At 41.2% G+C, this 19703-nt stretch overlaps 1 protein-coding gene across 1 annotated transcript; it reads right to left on the bottom strand.

The window, feature by feature from the left end:
* Window positions 1-863: 863 nt before the first annotated feature.
* LOC121323602 (programmed cell death protein 1-like) lies at window positions 864-15851 on the bottom strand. Its single transcript, XM_041264750.1, has 5 exons — window positions 15751-15851; window positions 10781-11143; window positions 5588-5728; window positions 4502-4542; window positions 864-2050 (listed from the first exon to the last, which is right to left on the bottom strand). The coding sequence occupies exons 1-5, from the start codon at window positions 15812-15814 to the stop codon at window positions 1655-1657; spliced, it is 1005 nt and encodes a 334-aa protein (XP_041120684.1). The 5' UTR covers window positions 15815-15851; the 3' UTR covers window positions 864-1654.
* Window positions 15852-19703: the final 3852 nt, after the last annotated feature.

A 19703-nucleotide genomic window follows, 5' to 3' on the forward strand; every position in this document is an offset into this window, starting at 1 on the left:
ATATATATATATATATATATATATATATATATATATATATATATATATATATATATATATATATGTCAGTGTAGCACCTTCCTTACGCACAACATCACACTATTTTTCATTTTCTCATCAATATTTCAGCAGTTGCTGGGAAATGCAGGCATAGCCCACACAACACAGAGGGCTGAGAGACGGGGGAGGAGGAACGTGAGGGTTTACTGATATTACTGCTACGTTTTTGCTGTGGTATTTTCACCTCGGGGGGTTATAAACCGCCTGCGCAGAGCGAAGGTGCAAGGTGGTTCAGCTCACAACGAGGCAGCGCCTAGAAATAAAACAGTGTACTGGAGCTTGAATCAGCGGTGGCAAGCAGAAAGCAACGAAACCACGGGAGATTTGGAGACAGGCTGTGCTACGAAACAAACAGGAAATTAACGAAAAAGGACGGACTGCCAGGTGCAGCCTTCAGCAGCGCCACTGTGACTGTCGATGGTATTGGGCTGGCAGTTGCATGACTCAAATCATCTCTACGCAACCCCTGTAACAATGCAGTGTTTTTGTAGCTAGAAATGAAGCTAGATGCTGCATGTGCTGAGTACACGCTGAGTTTTAACGGTAGGTAGTGCGTCAGTCTCATAATCTGAAGTCCGTGAGTTCGATCCTCACACGGGGCAGTATTTTTCGACCTGAAAAAAGAAACAAGGACCAGGGGTCGAAAATGGAGATTAGACAAAGGGGCATTCAGAACAGAAAATAGGAGGCACTTTTTTACACAGAGAAACGTGAGGGTCTGGAATCAACTCTGTTGTAATGTTGTTGAAGCTGACACTCTGGGATCCTTCAAGAAGCTGCTTGATGAGATTCTGGGATCAATAAGCTACTAACAACCAAACGAGCAAGATGGGCCGAATGGCCTCCTCTCGTTTGTAAACTTTCTTATGTTCTTATGACCAACCTCTCCAGCACTGCCCCATCAATGGAACCTTTTTCTTTCTTTTGCAAGCCACAGATGTTATCTGCTCTGTCACAACCTGCACAGCTTGGTTTAAACAACTCCTGCTAAAGTGTCAGCGTCTGTATGCCTATTGTGACAGTAGAGACGAACACATTGTAAAATACTCCCGCTAGTGTCAGAGTCTGCATGCTTATTGGGACAATAGAGACCGACCCAGTGCTGTGCTTTGATACGGGGACTGAGCTCTCTGTCTTTGCGTCCACACACAGGGACGGAACACCGCCCTCTGGTGGCTTTATATGAATAAAATCCTTAATAACACATGTAGGCAAACCCAATGAATCACGCACACATTTGTGCACATTTATTTTTATTTTTTTTATATATACTGTATATAAATAACAACATGGAATCTGTCTATGTCACAGTTATTCCCAGCACTTGTGATAATACACCATCTTTTCCAAAAGTCACTTGCTTAGCATCTTATTTCACCTTTTTTATACAGAAAGTGTAAGTGTAAAATAAATAGGAGCTGCAGTGTGGAAAGTAGTGGGATTAAATTATGATACAAATAGCTATCTGAAGGAGTGCTTATTGAGCAGCATTGCGTTAGTAGCAGGCTGTGTTCTACGTGACGGAAACTGTACATAAATTCTGAATAAATGTATTCATCTATTTATGAATTGATGTTTTATTTACATTCTCCTGTTAGCTTTTGGCACCAAATCTCTGGGTTGGGGGTGTGGTGTTGTGTAGGGGTGGGGTTGGGGTTAGGGGTGGGTGTGGGGTTGTGTGGGTATGGTGTTGGGGGTTAGGGGTTAGGGTTGGGATTGTGGGGTTCTGGTCCTTTCCTGTCAGGTCAGCAGCAGTGACGTCTGATTGGCACAGTGGCCTCTCTCTCGCTCTCTCTCTGCTACCTGCAGTCACTCCAGCAGTGCCCCCCCCCAGCTCCCCCTCCTGTCCTGCAAGGAAGGTGATGGTGGCGTATTCCACATGAGCGTCATGGTCTGGCATCGTTGCTGGAGGAAGGGCACCGCGTCTCGGGAATTCCAGGACCCCGTACTCGATGGAGTAGACTGGCATGGCCTGGGTCGGCTTGCTCTCCTGAAACACACACACGTCATTCACAGCTGATTTTATGCAATCAGCCTTTTGTAGACTATGGCAGAAAAAAGCATGGTAAATACATAACATTCTGGGCTCTCTAATTTTGTTAGAATTATATTACAGAAGCATTGCAGTTCAGAATGTTTATTACCTCGTACACTTCACTGAGAAAGGCAGCCACACTGTACATTTACCAGCTGGGATGAATATTTAGTGAGTTTAAAAAAAAAAAAAAACATATATATATATATATATATATATATATATACACACACATACAATACCAGTCAAAAGTTTGAGTACACTTGTTGGAAACTAGGTTTTTTCATTTGACAATGTTTTACGTCATTTCTGTAAATACTTGAAAATGAAAACACGTTACAATATACAAAACATAAGGCGTATCAAAGCAATGTTCAAAAAAATTGAAAATTGTCTCTAAATCCTGGATTCTTCAAAATAGCCACCCTTTGCCTTAATAACAGCTTCACAAACACGAGGCATTTGGTTAAAAAGTTTCAGCAGGAAATCACCCGACATGTCTTCACAGCTCTTCTGTAGCAATTCCCAGAGATGTAGGGCACTTGTGGGTAGCTTTGCTTTGATTCTTCTGTCCAGTTCGTCCCATACAAGTTCTATGGGTTTTAGGTCTGGAGACTGGGCAGACCAGGTCATTAGATTGTGTTGTCCTTCACTTACCTTCTTCGCCAGATAGTTCTTGCACAACTTTGAGGTGTGAGGACTGCCCAACTAGCCATAATCCTGATGGAATGGCATGCCTCTGAAGTATGCTATGATAGCCATGCTGGTTGAGCTTGCCATGGACTTGGTAAAGATCACCAACTCTGTCACCAGCAAAGCAACCCCAGACCATGACACTGCCTCCTCCATGCTTGACGGTGGGAACCACACATGCAGAACACATGCGCTCAACCTCTCTGTGTCTTACAAATACACGGTTGTTGGACCCAAGTATTTCATAATTTGACTCATCGGTCCATAAGACCGACTTCCACTCCTCAAACGTGCAGTTTCTGTGATTTTTGACCCAGGCAAGTCTCTTCCTCTTATTCTGCACTCTTAACAATGGTTTCTTTGCAGCAATTCTTCCAGTTAGGCCAGCTTCACGCAATCTCCTCTAAACAGTTGATGTTGAAACATCTGTACTTCTAGTAGCATTTAGCTGAGCTTGTATTTCAGGGACAGTCAATCGCCGGTTTCGCAGACTTGTGACTGGAATGAACTTGTTCTCTGATTCTGAGGTCACCCTTGGCCTGCCTGACCTTGTTCAGTTCTCATGAGTGCCAGTTTCTTCAAATCGTTTGATGGTCTTGGGCACAGCAGTTACAGACACTTGCAAAGTTCTTACGATTTGTCTTAAAGATTGACCTTCATTTCTTAAAGTAATTACAGACTGTCTTTTTTCTTTGCTTAACTGAGCGTATTTTGCCATTTTCTGCTCCCAGGAATGACAAACTTGTGCCTATGCTACCTATATTAATAGTAATCATGGACCCTCACCTGTTAACAATAATTGGTGACAAAAGGTTAATTAGGTAACATGCTAGTTAACTCTGAGAACATCTAACAAAGACAGTTCTATACTTAGGCCAGTGTTCTAACACCGTTTTATACACATTTCAGACTTTTAACTGACTTTGACCAGATTGAAATCCCCTTGCTTCGGTTGACAATTTCATTGAAATTGACAAGATTTACATTTTCATTTAAAAATTACATTTTTGAATGCAATTCACTTATGATTATCAGCTTATATAAGTACATGTATCATATAATGAAATATAAAGTGTTTATAGACAAGTTTATACAGTTAAAAGCATAGATAATCATGAAAAACTTGGTTTCGATCAGATGTACTCAAACTTTTGACTGGTACTATATATACTATACTATATATATATATATATATATATATATATATATATATATATATATATATATATATATATATATATATATATATAATTAGCTCAAAGAGCCAGCTGTCCAACGTTTTGATATGTTGTACATATCTTTATCAAATTTCTTATTATTTGTATTACTCTGGCACTGATCTTATCAGTAAACAAAATGATCAAAATGACTAAACTACAGGAGTCGCTGGTGCGCGGTGAGTCCAGGACACCCTGGGCGACTCTAAGCCCTCCCCGGTGAGGCTCAGCATATTGGGCGCTGCCTTGAAACTCCCGTCCACGGTTAGCTGCGGAAAAGCCCAGACTTAAACTTGCGACGTCCAGGCTATAGGGCACATGCTGCACTAAAGCACAGCGCCTTTAGTGGATGCGCCACTCGGGAGCCCCTAGAGGGAATGTTTTTGTCGAATAATGAAAGTGCAGGATTAGCCGGGTTGCCTAGTTATAAAATCTTGCTGCAGTATAAATATTTCCTTGATAGGCACTGTAGCAGGAGGCACACAGTCCACCTTACCTGCTGGCATTTGATTCTGTCGAGCTGTGGGCTGGAGGTGCCTGGAACGAGAGGACTGTGGTTAGCTGCGTGGTTTCTGATTTCTCTCAGTTCAGAGTACAACCGGAAGTTTCAGGCTGATTACTGTAATGGTGATGGTGACCTGCAAATGCTGCTCTCACAGGACCGTAAACACAAACAAAACAACCATTCGGAAAATATGAATGCATCGCATTAGTCCCACTGTCGCTGGATAAGCCTCTGGCATTGGGCTTGTCTGCTTGTTTGTGAAAGGAGGACATGGGGAGGGGTTTGTGGGTGAGTGAATTTTCGGGGGAAGCTGTGATACAAGTGACTATTCGGTGCTTCTGATTCACGCATGGTTGCTTATCAAGCCAAAAAAAGTGTTTTTTGACAATCTGTATTCACGTCAGAGACATGCCTGCGTTACTGCTTTTTTCAAACAAACAATATAGTTTCCAGCTTTGTTTTGCAACATAAAATTATTTTTGTTTCGGCGCACATTTTTTAAGACAAAGTTCACTCCAGAGGTGGCATCCCGTGCGTACAGACCAGGATGGCGACAGTGTGTGTTTTTGTATTTGCGGTCCAGGGACCAGGTTTGCTATAGCCGAAGGTTCGTTATAATGAAGGGCGTTATAGCGAGGGTGTGCTGTATTCCAGTGTGTGTGTGTGTGTGTGTGTGTGTGTGTGTGTGTGTGTGTGTGTGTGTGTGTGTGTGTGTGTGTGTGTGTGTGTGTGTGTGTGTGTGTGTGTGTGTGTGTGTGTGTGTGTGTGTGTGTGTGTGTGTGTGTGTGTGTGTGTGACTGGTTGCTGGTTGATGTGTATGTGTGTGTGAATGGTTGCTGGCTGACTACCCTCTGGTAATAGAATATTTTACATTAATTCTGCAAATTAGCTATAAGCGCTATTAAAGTGATTACATTTAGAAAAAAATGGCTACAGTCACTTTTTTTTTAAAATTACATTTTTATTTTTTTAACTTTTTGGGCAATGAGAAGATTAGAAGTTGAAGACCACATATACATTAAAGACAGTGAACCTGGTACAATGACACACAGTAATACAAGTTAAAGAGCCACATACCTTTATTCCGATCCCAGAGGAGGAACACAGTGTAACTGAGCACTAGAAGCAGCACGGCCGTGACAGTCACCGAGGCAGCAATGAGGGGATTCTTGGGAATGCTGTGATCCTGAGGATGGCTGTCTGCAGTGCTCGTGGGGTCTGACAATATTGAAAACATTGAACACCTTTATTATTGTTTGATTATCTTGATTTCAGTTTTTGATTCCAGCACTTTACATTTGGGACAGAAAAAACTGAAAGAAGTGATCTAAGCTAGCTTTTATAGTGATTTCAGAACATGAACTGCCTGTTCGTTGTGTGAGGGATTGGTCAAGTAAACAAACAAAATGTGAATTGAGAATGTAAACTAACTGGATGGTAAACAAAGAAATTAAATAATATAATGTGTTTGAGATTCAAACTAAAAATGGGTTAATTGATAAATTGCTAAATGATAACGGTGTGTTAAATAAGGGAAACTAGAAGTAATTAAGCCTGGTGTGGAATAAACACTTTTGTTTAGCCGAGACCATTCATGGCGGCATTAGGACCCAGTAGAGGTTACTGAAGTCAGGACAAACTCCAGGTTAGTTCAACAGACTAATTAGGAAACTAATTAATTTATGTTTAAAAGGGTGTGAGTGTTTGTGTTTCAGTGTGGGTGATAGTAGGAGTTTGGTTGAGAAAGTTTGAGAGCAAGCAGGTTATTGTGAGTATTGTGAAACGGGACAACAAACTATTGAAAAGTATTTGGGATTACGATTTGGATTGAGATTTTGTTTTGGAGACGAGGTAACAGGTTTAGCCTGGCTCATTATTAGTAAGGGACAACAACTGTTTAGATAGGGCCAGAGATCGGGTTAGGTTTTGTTTTCTTTATTTTTGTTTGTAAATAATAAACGCACGCTACAGCGTTTTCTCGCATCCTATGTCTAAAGTGTTTATTTGGAGAAGAAAAACGTGTGACGAGAGGGCAGTCCGTCATTATATGTACATCTATCTCAGAACTAATATAGTAACAATAGTATTGACCCCCCCCCCCCCATTCCCATTATTAAGTTGTGTTGAAAATGCTCTCAATTCAACATCCCAATCTAAAGGATGTACACCGTTAAATGAATGGAATTACAAAAAGTGTGATGATTGTAGCATCATTTGACCCGACTAACTTGCATAAGTCATCATGTGTCATTATTACAATGCAGTGGAAAGCAGGGCACCTGTGGATATGTTCAGATGTGATTTCTCCAACTGCCTACTAGTCTTTGCTAAGCACAGTGCTGAGAGCCGCCTAGCTTGTGACTCAGTCTCCCTTTGACACAGCTGGCTTTGTGTTCTGTCGGAAACAACACTCACTGCTATCACCACTTCCTGGGTTTCTCTGCAAACGTGATCATGGATTTTCCTTGCGCCACATTACTCCATGGGCCCTGGTTTTCTATGAAAATGCTCCCACTTACCTATTTATTGTAAAATCATTATGATTATTACTGTTGTTTCTGGAAGATCTTTGACAATATGACAATTGTAAATGCGTATGTGCGCATAGTGCCTTCCACATTGTCCTGTTTCTTTTACTCAGTCAAGTTAGGTTGAAATGAGTTTTTAACAGCTGCCTGGACCCTGCATCAGGAGTGCTCACCTGTCTGATTGATGTAAGAGCTGTCTGGGTCAGGAGCGCTCAAATGTCTGATTGATGTAAGAGCTCCCTGTGTCAGGAGTGCTCATCTGTCTGATTGATTATGTAAGAGCTCCCTGGGTCAGGAGCACTCACCTGTCTGATTGATATAAGAGCTCTCACCTGTCTGTTGATGTAAGAGCTCTCTATGTCAGGAGCGCTCACCTGTCTGATTGATTATGTAAGTGCTACCTGTGTCAGGAGAGCTCACCTGTCTGATTAATGTAAGAGCTCCTTGTGTCAGGAGTGCTCACCTGTCTCACTGATGTAAGAGCGCTCACCTGTCTGATTGATTATGTAAGAGCTACCTGTGTCAGGAGAGCTCACCTGTCAGATTAATGTAAGAGCTCCCTGTGTCAGGAGAGCTCACCTGTCTGATTAATGTAAGAGCCTCCTGTGTCAGGAGTGCTCACCTGTCTGATTAATGTAAGAGCTCCCTGTGTCAGGAGTGCTCACCTGTTTGATTGATGTAAGAGCGCTCACCTGTCTGATTGATGTAAGAGCTCCCTGTGTCAGGAGCACTCACCAGTCTGATTGATGTAAGAGCTCTCACCTGTCTGATTGATGTAAGAGCTCTCTGTGTCAGGAGTGCTCACCTGTCTGATTGATTATGTAAGAGCTACCTGTGTCAGGAGAGCTCACCTGTCTGATTAATGTAAGAGCTCCTTGTGTCAGGAGAGCTCACCTGTCTGATTAATGTAAGAGCTCCCTGTGTCAGGAGTGCTCACCTGTCTGATTGATGTAAGAGCGCTCACCTGTCTGATTAATGTAAGAGCTCCCTGTGTCAGGAGCACTCACCTGTCTGATTGATGTAAGAGCTCTCACCTGTCTGATTGATGTAAGAGCTCTCTGTGTCAGGAGTGCTCACCTGTCTGATTGATTATGTAAGAGCTACCTGTGTCAGGAGAGCTCACCTGTCTGATTAATGTAAGAGCTCCCTGTGTCAGGAGTGCTCACCTGTCTGATTGATGTAAGAGCACTCACCTGTCTGATTGATGTAAGAGCTCCCTGTGTCAGGAGCACTCACCAGTCTGATTGATGTAAGAGCTCTCACCTGTCTGATTGATGTAAGAGCTCTCTGTGTCAGGAGTGCTCACCTGTCTGATTGATTATGTAAGAGCTACCTGTGTCAGGAGAGCTCACCTGTCTGATTAATGTAAGAGCTCCTTGTGTCAGGAGAGCTCCCTGTGTCAGGAGTGCTCACCTGTCTGATTGATGTAAGAGCGCTCACCTGTCTGATTGATGTAAGAGCTCTCTGTGTCAGGAGCACTCACCTGTCTGATTGATGTAAGAGCTCTCACCTGTCTGATTGATGTAAGAGCTCTCACCTGTCTGATTGATGTAAGAGCTCTCTGTGTCAGGAGTGCTCACCTGTCTGATTGATGTAAGAGCTGTCTGGGTCAGGAGCGCTCAAATGTCTGATTGATGTAAGAGCTCCCTGTGTCAGGAGTGCTCATCTGTCTGATTGATTATGTAAGAGCTCCCTGGGTCAGGAGCACTCACCTGTCTGATTGATATAAGAGCTCTCACCTGTCTGTTGATGTAAGAGCTCTCTGTGTCAGGAGCACTCACCTGTCTGATTGATTATGTAAGAGCTACCTGTGTCAGGAGAGCTCACCTGTCTGATTAATGTAAGAGCTCCTTGTGTCAGGAGTGCTCACCTGTCTGATTGATTATGTAAGAGCTACCTGTGTCAGGAGAGCTCACCTGTCTGATTAATGTAAGAGCTACCTGTGTCAGGAGAGCTCACCTGTCTGATTAATGTAAGAGCTCCCTGTGTCAGCAGTGCTCACCTCTCACTGATGTAAGAGCGCTCACCTGTCTGATTGATTATGTAAGAGCTACCTGTGTCAGGAGAGCTCACCTGTCTGATTAATGTAAGAGCTACCTGTGTCAGGAGAGCTCACCTGTCTGATTAATGTAAGAGCTCCTTGTGTCAGGAGTGCTCACCTGTCTCACTGATGTAAGAGCGCTCACCTGTCTGATTGATTATGTAAGAGCTACCTGTGTCAGGAGAGCTCACCTGTCTGATTAATGTAAGAGCTACCTGTGTCAGGAGAGCTCACCTGTCTGATTGATGTAAGAGCTCTCACCTGTCTGATTGATGTAAGAGCTCCCTGTGTCAGGAGCACTCACCTGTCTGATTGATGTAAGAGCTCTCTGTGTCAGGAGCACTCACCTGTCTGATTGATTATGTAAGAGCTACCTGTGTCAGGAGAGCTCACCTCTCAGATTAATATAAGAGCTACCTGTGTCAGGAGAGCTCACCTGTCTGATTAATGTAAGAGCCTCCTGTGTCAGGAGTGCTCACCTGTCTGATTAATGTAAGAGCTCTCTGTGTCAGGAGTGCTCACCTGTCTGATTGATTATGTAAGAGCTACCTGTGTCAGGAGAGCTCACCTGTCTGATTAATGTAAGAGCTCCTTGTGTCAGGAGAGCTCACCTGTCTGATTGATTATGTAAGAGCTACCTGTGTCAGGAGAGCTCACCTGTCTGATTAATGTAAGAGCTACCTGTGTCAGGAGAGCTCACCTGTCTGATTAATGTAAGAGCTCCCTGTGTCAGGAGTGCTCACCTGTCTGATTGATGTAAGAGCGCTCACCTGTCTGATTGATGTAAGAGCTCCCTGTGTCAGGAGCACTCACCAGTCTGATTGATGTAAGAGCTCTCACCTGTCTGATTGATGTAAGAGCTCACTGTGTCAGGAGTGCTCACCTGTCTGATTGATTATGTAAGAGCTACCTGTGTCAGGAGAGCTCACCTGTCCGATTAATGTAAGAGCTCCTTGTGTCAGGAGAGCTCACCTGTCTGATTAATGTAAGAGCTCCCTGTGTCAGGAGTGCTCACCTGTCTGATTGATGTAAGAGCGCTCACCTGTCTGATTGATGTAAGAGCTCTCTGTGTCAGGAGCACTCACCTGTCTGATTGATGTAAGAGCTCTCACCTGTCTGATTGATGTAAGAGCTCTCACCTGTCTGATTGATGTAAGAGCTCTCTGTGTCAGGAGTGCTCACCTGTCTGATTGATGTAAGAGCTGTCTGGGTCAGGAGCGCTCAAATGTCTGATTGATGTAAGAGCTCCCTGTGTCAGGAGTGCTCATCTGTCTGATTGATTATGTAAGAGCTCCCTGGGTCAGGAGCACTCACCTGTCTGATTGATATAAGAGCTGTCACCTGTCTGTTGATGTAAGAGCTCTCTGTGTCAGGAGCACTCACCTGTCTGATTGATTATGTAAGAGCTCCTTGTGTCAGGAGTGCTCACCTGTCTGATTGATTATGTAAGAGCTACCTGTGTCAGGAGAGCTCACCTGTCTGATTAATGTAAGAGCTCCCTGTGTCAGGAGAGCTCACCTGTCTGATTAATGTAAGAGCTCCCTGTGTCAGGAGTGCTCACCTGTCTGATTGATGTAAGAGCTCTCTTTGTCAGGAGCACTCACCTGTCTGATTGATGTAAGAGCTCTCACCTGTCTGATTGATGTAAGAGCTCTCACCTGTCTGATTGATGTAAGAGCTCTCTGTGTCAGGAGTGCTCACCTGTCTGATTGATGTAAGAGCTTTCTCTGGTTCTGACAGTCAGGTTGATGGAATTGCTGAATTCAACCATGGTGTTTAGGACGTAGTTGCACTGGTACAGCCCTGAGTCATTCTTAAAGAGTCCTGAAATGGATAGTGTGGCTGTCTGTGCCTCTCCCTGCCAGGTGAATGTTAGCCTTTTTTCATTAAATTTGTTTCCCTGTCCTTTGTTGAAATTGATCTCTGCAATCTTCTGTTCATTCCTTTTCAGGTTTAGGTTCATGCTTTCAGTGACGCTGAGTTTCTTTAGAAATGTGAAATTGAGTGTTAGAGTCTGTCCTTCTTCCTTGCTTGAGAAGTTCAGTTTTGAAGGCTGAGAGTCTCCTGAAAAAAGAAAAATATATATGTACAAAAAGTCTGTCAATGAAGGCGGCTGTTTTACTGCGCAAACATTTCTTCTGTTAAGTAGTTTCAGGAAATACAATGGTAACACTTTCCAGTTTGTACACAGTAGTTACAGTGTTATTATTTATAGTTACAATGTACTTCACATGTAAATCTTTTTGCACGATATATATACACATTTGTATCAGCAAATGGTTAGGGTTAGGTTTAGAGTTAGGGCTAGGTTTAGGGATATGGTTAGTGTTAATGTTATATCCTGCAATGACACATTAAGTACATTGTAACTATGCATAATAACATTGTAATTATATGTAAGTAAACATGTATTGGCTATGTAAATATACAGTCATTAGAGACACTGAATGTAAAGTGTTACCAATAAAATACAAGCAGATTCTTAATACCATTCCTCATGAACGTTTTCACAGTAAATGTGATGCTGGTTTTTCCCATGCTTACCCATGTCATTTAAGATGCCTAATTAAAGCACAAAGCGGTCTAACATTTTCACACGAGTCACACCCACAGGTTTGCATGCGGGTAGGTATACACCACAGTATATAACAAATTATTAATGTGAAATCTTTTGTGATGGCACACTGAGATTAACACACAGCTGAGCCCGTGTTTTACGAGAAACGCAGCCCTCAGTCCTGTGGGGTTTGAACTGGAGCAGACAGCACCCTCAGCCACGGAGTATCCTGTGTGAAAATGAGTGCTTTAGCTGATGTGGTGCTTGTGGTTGATTTAGAAAATAAAACAATTTTTTCCTTTGATTGTTAATAAAGCAAACAGCAGGGCTCTTTGAATTCCGGTAAGAATGGTGACGAAGAACATCAGAGACCAGCACAGAAGACATTGCTGCAGGAAGGCGCTGAGAGAAGGCTTGCATACAATTAAACTGTGAATAAATACATAGAAAAAGAAATAGCAGCTCTGCTCTTAGGAAAGTTTATCACAGTATTTGCAGTTTTATCATGCTATAGTAATCTATGCATTTACGCTACTTTACCCCGGTTTGCCATGTTTATTAATTTTCTTTCCCATACCTCCCTATCCTTTATAATGCTTATCTATGCTTTATCATGCTTTCACTGCTGTATTACACTTTGCAAGGATTTTAATCTGTTGCTATATTAATTACACTTCAGTTGCACATAGTCACAGTGTGTTGGGTTTTTTAACGAACTGTATATATGTGTAATTACAAACACTTATTTTTATTTTTGGGGGGATTTTACTAAGATTTTATTATGTAACTGTATGGTGTTAATAAAGTTTATGTAATCCGATCTGAATATAATTGTCATGAAATAATACAATAAAAAGGGTTAAATTGAGACTTTTGGAATGTACAATACTTAACAAATAATCGGCTGGTCCATGTTTTAATTAAGATGATTAATCTCAGTAAGCTTCTCGGGGGGAAACATATTTCTGCTCTCTTCTTCCCTCCTGTTTTAGTTCTAACTGATTAAGCACACAAACACTGGTCTAACATTAAAACCTATATGTGCGCATTTAATAGCATTGGCGTTCATGTTTACCTAGTTAATAAGAAATACATTCAGAGCTATGGAATACTCAATAGTGCTCAATACTAAAAGAAACCTAAATTAATTGACACGACACAGAACACTTCATAACAAGTAGGACCTGTCTGTAATGTGACTGTTATTACATACATTCATACAAAAATGTGATTTACTATTTCAATTCAAATCCGTACTTAACCCTGACAATAACATTGACATGAATTCAAAAATCCCCAACCTGAGAAAGATTTCAGTGTGTCCTGGATTTCATGTGAATCCAGCAGGAAATATGCTACTTCAAATATTGACACTCATTTTAAAGTGTAGTTCATTTGCCTTTCTGCAGATTCCCAACGGGGTTGTTAATAAGAGCTATGGTGATTGTATAGACAATGTTGCATGGGGTTGTGTGTTATATGAGAATGTAATGCCCACCATGCACCCAATCCACTCTTTTTTATAAACTTTATTGAGCAATTTTCCTGGCTGACAAGCGAGCGGCAATGAGAGGTATGGTTTGAATTCCTTTCAGCTTGACGACTCGTGCTCTGTTGCTGGTGTTAATGTGTTTCCTTTAATAACTGGAATATCAACTGATGAGCCCATTGAAAAGATTGCTCACCAGTTATCATAGACTTATATCAGTGGAAGAATACAATGCAATCTGTTGTTGGTGTTTTAAAACCAATATGACTCAGTTAACAAGTTAACGGATGCCAGTTTCCACTAAACATGTCTGACTACATAAACCACTGTATTAAAAGAGTGAAATACACTTTAAAAAGGGATTTTAACAGCGACTCCTGACAGACCGAGGTAACACCATAAGAATAACTTAACCCACTGGAACCCATTTGGCCTAGCTGGCATTATTTTATATCCTCAACCAAACATTTAAGTTTATAGAAAAATAATTTAAAAGATTTTCACGCACGCAGAAAGCTACAAACAGATCCAGTCAATTTCTCTCACTCGCTGTGTTTGTCAGTTTGACAAGATGCAATGTCACTCTGCGCACCCAACTTGTTGAAGCTGTTTGAAAAACAAGGGCCTTCGTCTCAATTGATATTTCCTGGTAAGTTTATCATAATTATATAAATTAACAAACCTGTGCATAGGATCTGGCCATGCACAAGACCACTCTCCCCTCCTTCTCCTAGCCCTTAAACACTTCCACAGAACACACATTTCATTTAAACTAGCAGCCAGGAGGAGCTGTCATTATAAGGAGCATCGTGATTTACTCACTATTCTCTAAGGATGATCGCACGTTTATATCAACAAACACAGCAAGTGATCAACACAGCACCATCTATATACTTAACTAGATCGGGGTCTGTATTATTATGTAATGCTACAAGGGTCTGGAACATTGCAGAACAGAATGAAATCTACAACACACAAAGAACCCTCACTACACAAACAAACTCCCCCTTTGCTGAACCAAACCGAAAAAGGAAAACTGCTAGATATGGCAGATAACAATGGACACTCATACACTTAGATGAATAATGAAGAACATCCTCATTTTTACCAATCCCAATGTATTTATTTAACCAGGGTAGAACCCTTGAAATACATATCTCATAACACCGTGTAACAATTATTATTATTTTTTTGTTCCTGGGTAGTAAGTGTTATTTCCTAATTGCTTATGCCTCAAAAGTATAGAAAATGGCTATTATTCCCCACAAACTTTGCTTTTGTGACCAGGACAGGTAAATTTCAAAATATCACTATTTCCAATGAGAAAACGGGCGAATTTGTGTCTTTTCGTTCACATAAAGTCAGAAAAAACAACATATGAATCCAAATTAACATGTATTTATACCAAAGTAATACAAAAATGACTACAAAAGATTTAGAAGTGAGTAGTTTTTCGTGATTTACGATTGCGGAAGTTATGAAAAGCTCTACAGCCACTTTATTCTTGCTCAACATTAGATGCCTAGAAAAACATCACTTCTCTTGATGAAAGATGCTATTTGTTTTATCCATATATGGATAGCAGTGCCATCATTCTAATTGGATCTCTGAGACAGTTTATTTACACAAGTCTGGGGACTGCACAACAATTGGGTTTCTAACTGTAGACAGTACATAGATAACAACGGTGACACTTTCCATGAAGTGTCTCTAATGACTGTGTCTTTACATTGTAGTTACTTAGTAAATACACGTGGACTTACACATGATTACAGTGTTATTATACATAGTTACAATGTACTTAATGTGGACATCTTTATGCATGATATATGTAAGTACACAGTTGTATCAGATCAGGGTTAAAGTTAGAGATTGTCGGTTTAGAGTTAGAGTTATATCGTACTAAAAAATCTACACATTAAGTACATTGTAACTATGTATAATAACACTATAATTATGTATAAGTACACATGTATTTACTAAGTAACGACTGTGTAAATACACGTATTTTGAGTCACTTCATGAAAAATGTTACCATAATAACACAAATCCCTCGTTCTTACCTGGATCAGAGTGGGTGATTCCTGATGTCTCGATTCCAAGCCCAGCACAGAGTAAAGACATCAGACACACAAGAACGGCTAGGAACTTGTTCAGAACCCGACTCATGCTTAAGTTGTTTAAATAAAATCTCTACGATTTCTTTAATCCTTAAAAACAACCTCCCCCTGCCACCACGATCATAACTCCTCAGAAGATACAGTACTCAGCAACTCTGCATGTGAATGTCTGTCATGTGAAGTGAAGGTTTCAGTCGACACACAAGAAACGAACCAAACAATAGTGGATGAATAAGAGAAAAAGAAAAAAAAAACAGCCACAGAAAACCCCCTTTATAAATGTCACTTTCTGTCAAATTTTCCACAAGTGAGAGGTGAAGGTAGCACATCAATGGAAGAGAGAGAGAGAGAGAGAGAGAGAGAGAGAGAGAGAGAGAGAGAGAGAGAGAGAGAGAGACTGCTAGGCTATGATTTAGAATAAAACGCTCCTATTTCACATAAAAGATGTTGCTTTTCTAACAGCACATGTTTCCCCTGTCTCTGTGAGCCTGGGGAGCAGCCTTACCTTGCTGGATCAGAAGAAATAAAAGAGGAGTGAGTGCTGATATCACTCTGGTAACCTTCCCCATGCCTCTGGAGCGGTCTGCCTCTAAGCAGAGTCAACAACAATCAAACAGAGCTGCTTGCTGGCCTGCGCAAGCTCTTCCTCTCGGAGCCTGTATAGAGAGCAGGGAGAGGGGGAGGGTTAACTCAGAAACCTTGGTAGACCTCATCACTGCCACTGCCAGCCTGTCAGAGCCATGCAAAATACAAAAAGCTGCATACGACATACAGACCACAACAAACAGAACCAGTTTACCAAGCGTGCCAACATGCCGTAACCTTAAAAAGAAAGCCTTTGAATTCCATTACATAGTAACTACACATCTAGATGTGCCATCACGAAAAAGACTTAGTAATATACAACACTTTCATTTTGTAGTTTATAAAATATATATTAAAAATGTATAGTAACTATAGTCAATTGTTATTAAAATAATTAATGAAATTGAAAATAAGACAAAACAAAACCAAATACACGTGAGAAATATTTTCAATAAATAAAGGTTTGATGTAGCTGAATCGAATTCCATCCTCACAACAAACTTAAATTAACAAATCCTAACTAGAGTGTGTAACTAACTGTATCTTCAGCTTTATCAGAAGAAGACTAATAATTTGCAGTTGTACAACAATAGTGGCCAAAAAGTTAGCCGTACAAGCTTTCTTTCTTTCTTTCTTTCTTTCTTTCTTTCTTTCTTTCTTTCTTTCTTTCTTTCTTTCTTTCTTTCTTTCTTTCTTTTTCTTTCGTTCTTTCTTTCTTTCATGTGACACAACATTTGGAAATTATTTATTCATAAGAGCTGGGGCCCAACAGTTACATAAAGTATACAGTTACTGCTGTTATCATGCAGATTTTATGTAATGCCACTTAAAGAAATTGTTATCATTTATTTACACTACCCCTCTTCTAGACCCCCGAAACCACACTGTGACCACAGTCTATGCACCGCAGTGTCATCCTAACATCGACCCCTCAAAGACCACCCCACCCCTGAGACCACAGCCCAGCTGACGAAAGAGTCAGGTTACACAAGACATCCTCCCACAACGCACGCAGCACACTGAGATGCACTGGGATTGGGAGGACTGGGAGGACAGGGGAATCTGCAATGCCATAAGAGACAAGCTCTAGTTGGGGACAGACAAGCCTTTATTTTAATAAACTAAAGGCTGGTTTCACAGTTCGTGGTTAGCATTAATCTTGGACTACCTAATGTTAATTTATGTAAGGTAGTCCCTGATTAGTGCTAATCAGGGTTTGTGAAACAAGCCATTGGCCAGCTACAGGAGAGATTTAAAAACAATTGGTTTTTGCAAAGGATACACTGCACAGTAGATACTCTTCATATTGGCACTGGTATTGTGGCTCAGTTAGACCTGAGAGCTGTGGCACTGGGTGTCAGCGTGGCCTAGTGGTTGGTGTTGAAACTTGACTGTGTGTCTGGTTGGCTTAGCTGTTAGCACCAAGAGTTTAGAGATCACAACGTCACAGCTCCGCACGGCTGTAAAATTGTCTACAAGCAAAGCAGAATGCTCTTGCCAAGTGGGATGGGTCTCTCCAGTCTTACGAAAAATAAATAGTAAATACTACATGAAAAAAAAAATCAGCAATGAAGATAGGATCCCCTGCAGTGGGCACAAAGTGGAGAGTGATCTGCAGGCAACTACAGTGCCATGCCTGCTGGTCTTCTCACCTCCTGCCCCCTCGCTGCAGTAGGTCTTAACACATTCACTAAAACATAGACCACAGCAAACACACACACACTCACACATATACCCAGCTCTCTGCAGAAAGAACATGGGCAGAGGAGCAGCTTGGGGCTGCTGGCTGGATGAAAAGCTAAGAGTTTTAGGGAGGCTGGCCAGTGGCTACAGCCCTGGGTTGGAACATGAAAGGTAGTGAGTTTTGAGTAATGTAGCATAGATTGCTGGGCTGCAGTATGGAAGGTACTGTACGGTAGTTGATTAAAAAAATGTGCAATAATCTTTCTAGGGAAACAATGTGCATTAAAAATTGTAGGCAGTATTCTGCATTCCAAAACCGCACGATATTGGAAAGCGAAGTGTCAATTTGAAAGTGTTGTTACTACATAGGTGTTTCTAGTCTGGATCTTAGTGCTAGTGGTCCCTAGGCTCATGCACACCTGAGCTCGCGCTCCAGCACACCAGCGTGGGTCACACAATGTAAACCTACCCTTTTCTGTAAATAGCAAGCAAACTGAGCGATGAGGTGATTAATAAGAAAACATACACACACTGTAGGGCCCTATAGAGGTGCTAGGAAAAAAAACACGTACAAAACCCACAAGCGAGTTATGCAAATCAGCTGAAAGTGTGTTTCCCTGCACTTCACTTTCAACAATAAAAGCAATATCAATTAATACTGATTAAAACAAAACATGAACACGCTTTCCTTTTCCTGTTTTTTTGTCTGAGGGATTTTGTTTGTAGGAGAGTTAGTTATCGAAGCTCCTACTGCCCTGCAATGTGTTGGTGCGTGCAGAATGGTTTGTTTTTATGATGTGTGTGTGCGGTTCAACTGAAACCTTCCACACGGTTCCACTAATGGAAAAACACAAATGTGAGCAGGTGCTTTTTATGCAATTTTTTTATTTTCTCATATTAAATTGTTCCTGTTTTTATAAATCAGGCCCCTTTAATATAAGATAAAGTGATGTTTTGTTACTCATTTGTATTTATATGACTGGAATTCTCCCTTTTGAATGTGACTTTCACATGCAATTAATCCCTGGTTTCACCTGGTGTCTATTTTCAATTTACCACTCACTGATCTCAACAGTGAGGTCCTTTATGCTACCAGCGCTTGTGCCTTTCCACCCTAGCGTGGATGTCTGTAAGATCTGGAAATACAATTCAAATACAGTGGAGAAAGGTCTGACATTGAGGCATTAACATATGAAGTTTATATGCACTCATTACAGGCTGGTTTCATAGTCACAGTCTTGGAGTTCCCAATGTTACCATATGGAAGGTAGTCTGAGAATGGTGCTAATCATGCCTATAAACAGACTGGTAACTGCCTTCATCCAGTATGCAAAAACACTTTTGTAGTTGAATTTCCCTTATAGGTGCTTACCGCTGTAAATCTGTATGCTAATTTTGCAGTTTCAGTATGCCTTTTCTTGCAGTTATAACTATTTATACCACAAGCGTGGGTATACCTAGTGTGTAATACTATCATTGGAATAACATGCTTACTGAGACTAGTTTTGAACGTGTGTTGTTTACCATGTTTATTGACAGGCTTTACCTATCATGCCTAACTACAGTATGCTTTACTATGAGAACATTTTATAAGGGTTATACCAAAATAACAGGGTTTCATAATCACTGTTTGCAGCTGACCCCAGCACTTCTATAGTGTCTATAACTGCAGCGGCTTCACAGCTCCTTTAGCAAAAGGGGCGAAGGTATTAAGGGGGTTGACACTCTGTTTATCTGGGTCTCTACATCCCACAGAATCCAAGAGCCAGTGCTCACAGCAGCCTCACAAGACAGTTCAGCTGTTGTGCTTATTTTCCGAGCCCGGCTCACAGGGTGGACCTCTTATCCGCTGTGTACAGATCACAGCCCCCACAGTTACAGTAACATCCTCCACCCCCTGCCTTCCTCCTGCTATCCCATGGATGGTTTATTTTGTTTTTGTAAACAAACTGAGCTTTCCATAAACAAAAATGACCTTGTAAAGGAATTAGGAGTCTGCAAATTTTATTTTTATAAAAACAAGTTTTTGTTTTTAAAAGGCAGATGTTACTTATCAAAAAGGTCCTCCTTTAGTCACATGTCAGATGCTCGTGAAATTCAAAATAAGCCAGTAAGCCTGTTTCCCATCCATTCCTCTTCCACTTGCACTCCCCAGATTTCTCGCTGCCCTCCCTCTTTCTCTAGAAACAC

The sequence above is a fragment of the Polyodon spathula genome, chromosome 11, assembly GCF_017654505.1.
Source record: "Polyodon spathula isolate WHYD16114869_AA chromosome 11, ASM1765450v1, whole genome shotgun sequence".
NCBI classification, from domain to species: domain Eukaryota; kingdom Metazoa; phylum Chordata; class Actinopteri; order Acipenseriformes; family Polyodontidae; genus Polyodon; species Polyodon spathula.